Source organism: Ipomoea triloba, chromosome 16 (genome assembly GCF_003576645.1).
Source record: "Ipomoea triloba cultivar NCNSP0323 chromosome 16, ASM357664v1".
In the NCBI taxonomy this organism is placed as follows: domain Eukaryota; kingdom Viridiplantae; phylum Streptophyta; class Magnoliopsida; order Solanales; family Convolvulaceae; genus Ipomoea; species Ipomoea triloba.
Genome location: NC_044931.1, coordinates 12,477,340 through 12,480,437, shown reverse-complemented (window position 1 = coordinate 12,480,437; position 3,098 = coordinate 12,477,340). Strand labels below are relative to the sequence as shown.

General features: G+C 39.6%; 1 protein-coding gene across 1 annotated transcript in view; it reads right to left on the bottom strand.

Moving 5' to 3' along the window:
* Positions 1-616: 616 nt before the first annotated feature.
* The window catches only part of LOC116007957 (THO complex subunit 5B-like), a 4,268-nt gene continuing 1,786 nt past the window's right edge, over positions 617-3,098 (bottom strand). The window contains exons 2-4 of the mRNA XM_031248617.1: positions 2,315-3,091; positions 1,601-1,829; positions 617-1,380 (exon numbers count right to left, since the gene is read on the bottom strand). Of these exons, the coding sequence (XP_031104477.1) occupies positions 1,217-1,380; positions 1,601-1,829; positions 2,315-3,091 (1,170 nt within the window). The 3' untranslated portion in view covers positions 617-1,216. The remainder of the gene's footprint in view (positions 1,381-1,600; positions 1,830-2,314; positions 3,092-3,098) is intronic.

Sequence of the window (3,098 nt, the reverse complement as noted above, 5' to 3'; positions counted from 1 at the left end):
ATCATCCCCTCATCACAGACATATTAATTATTATTATTTATTACTATATATATTTAAAAAAAAAACAAAAAAAAAAAAAACAAACAAACGATTTTCGGCTCGGTTTGATTGAACCATTCGGTTTCTCTATATTAAGTACCGTTCGGTTCTTTCAATTTATACCGAACCACTTGGTTCGGTTGAAGTGCCCACCCCTAGCTTTCAAAGTTATGCCGATTTCTAAAGCATTTCGGTGATTTCATTTCTAAAAGATTGTGGATTTCATCACATTCGATTTCTAAAAGATTCAGTGAAGATTTTCAAGTGAGTGATTTCATCTCATTCGATTTTTTTCAAATCAGTGATTTAGTTTTATCGGTGATTTCATTTCTTTTTTTAGATTTCATCTCTGTGTCGAATCCCCTGTACCCAAGTAATGGATGTGGATCTCACATTCTTACTTTTTTTCAATGACAGATTCTAGCGGCTGATCTTCTCTCTGGCAGCTGATCTTCTCTAAGGTAAACCACTATACGGATCTCATATTGTGATTTAGAATTTCTTAGTTTTCAAATTGCCCATTCAACCGCAATCTTATCCTGCATTTAAAATAAAAAATATAAAAAAAAAGTTCCTATTTAAAAAAAATTAAGTTTTTTTTATTTAAGTTGGAAGGGGAAATTTTTGACTAGTTAGTTCTATATATAACGCCAAAAAGGCCAACCATGTTATCTCTGTCCAAAATGTCTTAAGAGGTCGTCTGGGGGCTGATTGAACAGCTGCCAGCCTTTCGGGTAGTTCTTAGCTATTCCTGCTAGATAATCGGCAGCTGGGGGCATCTAGCTTTGGCGAAGGGTGCATTAACCCTGAACTTGGGAAAAGATCCATGATATCTTTGAGGTGAGGGGATATAGGGTGTTGTTGAAAATGGCATTGTTTCTCCACTTCCATACCCACCAAGCTGTGATGGCGAACTATCACTTTCCAGTCTTCAACCATTAGCTCTAAGAGATATCCCTTTATCCAGCCAATCACAAAGATTCAGCACTAGTCCTTGTTTGGAAATTAGGGAGCACTCTAGCCCAGACTTCCATTGCCGCTGGGCACTTCCGTAAGACATGGTTGGCATCTTCAACCTTATCTCTACACAGCCAACACTTATCACATTCAGCTAGACCTCTCTTGACTCTTTGGCGGTTGGTCATTATTTTCTCATGGCGGACTAACCAAAGAAAAGTTATAATGCGGCTAGGCGTCTTAAGTTTCCAAATTGCATTGCATTCCATTTGGCTGCTTCAATGGATCCCTGTTGATTCGTGGCCAGGCCGTAGGCTGAACTGACTGAGAATGCACCTGAGGATTCATTATTCCAGCTAAGGCAGTCAACCTGTTCTGGATCATCTAAAATATAAGTTGCTGGGACATGTAAGATAGAGTATGGGAGGACTTACTGTTGGAGAACACACAAAAAAAGTTAATTGGAGAACACAAAAAAAATATCATTAATTGATTTGCTAAAATACAAAAAAAAATAAAATAAAATAAAATAAAACTTTGAAAACTTAAAACACTCTAAGACTTAATGTTGCTATCACTCTTTTAGAAAGTCCTGGAGGCTTACCTAGTTTGAATTCCGATGCAGATGGGAGGAAACAAATGGAGCAAGAAAGTACATCAGCCGAAAAGTGCCCCAAGGAAGGAATCAAAACCCACCAATACTCAGCCCAAACAGGGCCAGGGCAAGGACAAGGACAAGAATAATAGGTGCAGCTGGTGTCGACAAAAATTTGACAAATACACTGACTTGGTTGAGCATTCCAACAAATGCACGGAAAAAAAGGCAAATTTGCCTGGAAAAAAAAAATTATTGAAACTTGTGATGTGCTGTTCTGGTGGTGTTTTTTGTGAAACTTGTGATATACTATTCTGGTGGTGTTTTTCGTGAAACAGGGCCTGGCCTGATGCAGGATTGTTAGTTTAAATAAAGGGTGAAACTTGTGATGTGCTGTTCTGGTGGTGTTTTTCTGAAACTTGTGATGTGCTGTTCTGGTGGTGTTTTTTGTGAAACTTGTGATGTGCTATTCTGGTGGTGTGTTTCGTGAAACAGGGCCTGATGCAGGATTGTTAGTTTAAATAAAGGGTGAAACTTGTGATGTGCTGCTCTGGTGGTGTTTTCATGAAACTTGTGATGTGCTGTTCTGGTGGTGTTTTTAGTGAAACAGGGCTTGATACTATATTAAAGAAAACTTTTTTTTTTTTGCCACAAGAATTGCCCAAAATTTAAGCCAGCAAATGAAAAAGGAAAAACTAAAACGCAATATTCGTAAGATTCTACCTGGGCTTCTAATCTCATGGTCTTTTCACCATCATGAGTCTTTCTAGTTAAGACAAGAATATAGTCCTCAACCCTGCAATCAGCCCATGACTTGTCATCTACATAAGGCACTGTACTTCCAGGCATGTTATCAGTGTCCTGTTCAACTTGAGCTGGTTGGCTATCAGATTCCATTATAAGGTCCACATCCTCCTCATGTTTCTTAAAACTTGGAGACTTTCCCTTGTTAAGGGGAGATATGACACACTTTGAAATGAAACCAAGCTTTCTGGAATGATCAGAATTAGTTCCTCTAGTTGGTGCGGGAGTAGCATCATTTACTCCAGCAGTAGCCAAAGTTAAGGACGGAAGTTCCCCATCCTCTCTTGTGTTTTCAACCTCTTCCTTTGAAGTATCAGATCTTACCTCCATTGAAACATCAGGACCCTGGACCTTTTCTGCATCCACAGCAGGAACTGAAGATGCTTCATTGCATGCTGAACCAAGAGATGACCAGCCATGCAAACTGCAACGAGGGTTATGTGAGGTCCATGGCACACTTTTACAGGCGAGAACTGGCCATTCCAACTTCATTAGAGAATCAAACTGCTCCACAAGAGCCAGTCGAGCCTTTTTTCTAGCACGAATTCTTTGCACAACTGTTTGCAATCGATTCTGCTGACGATACAGTGACAGACCAGATATAAGAGTAGACTGCTTAGCTGTTTCTTCATTTGAGCTTTCAGAGCCACCTAGCAATGGTGACACCTCTGGCAAAAAATCAATCCCTGCAAGATGCTGGGCC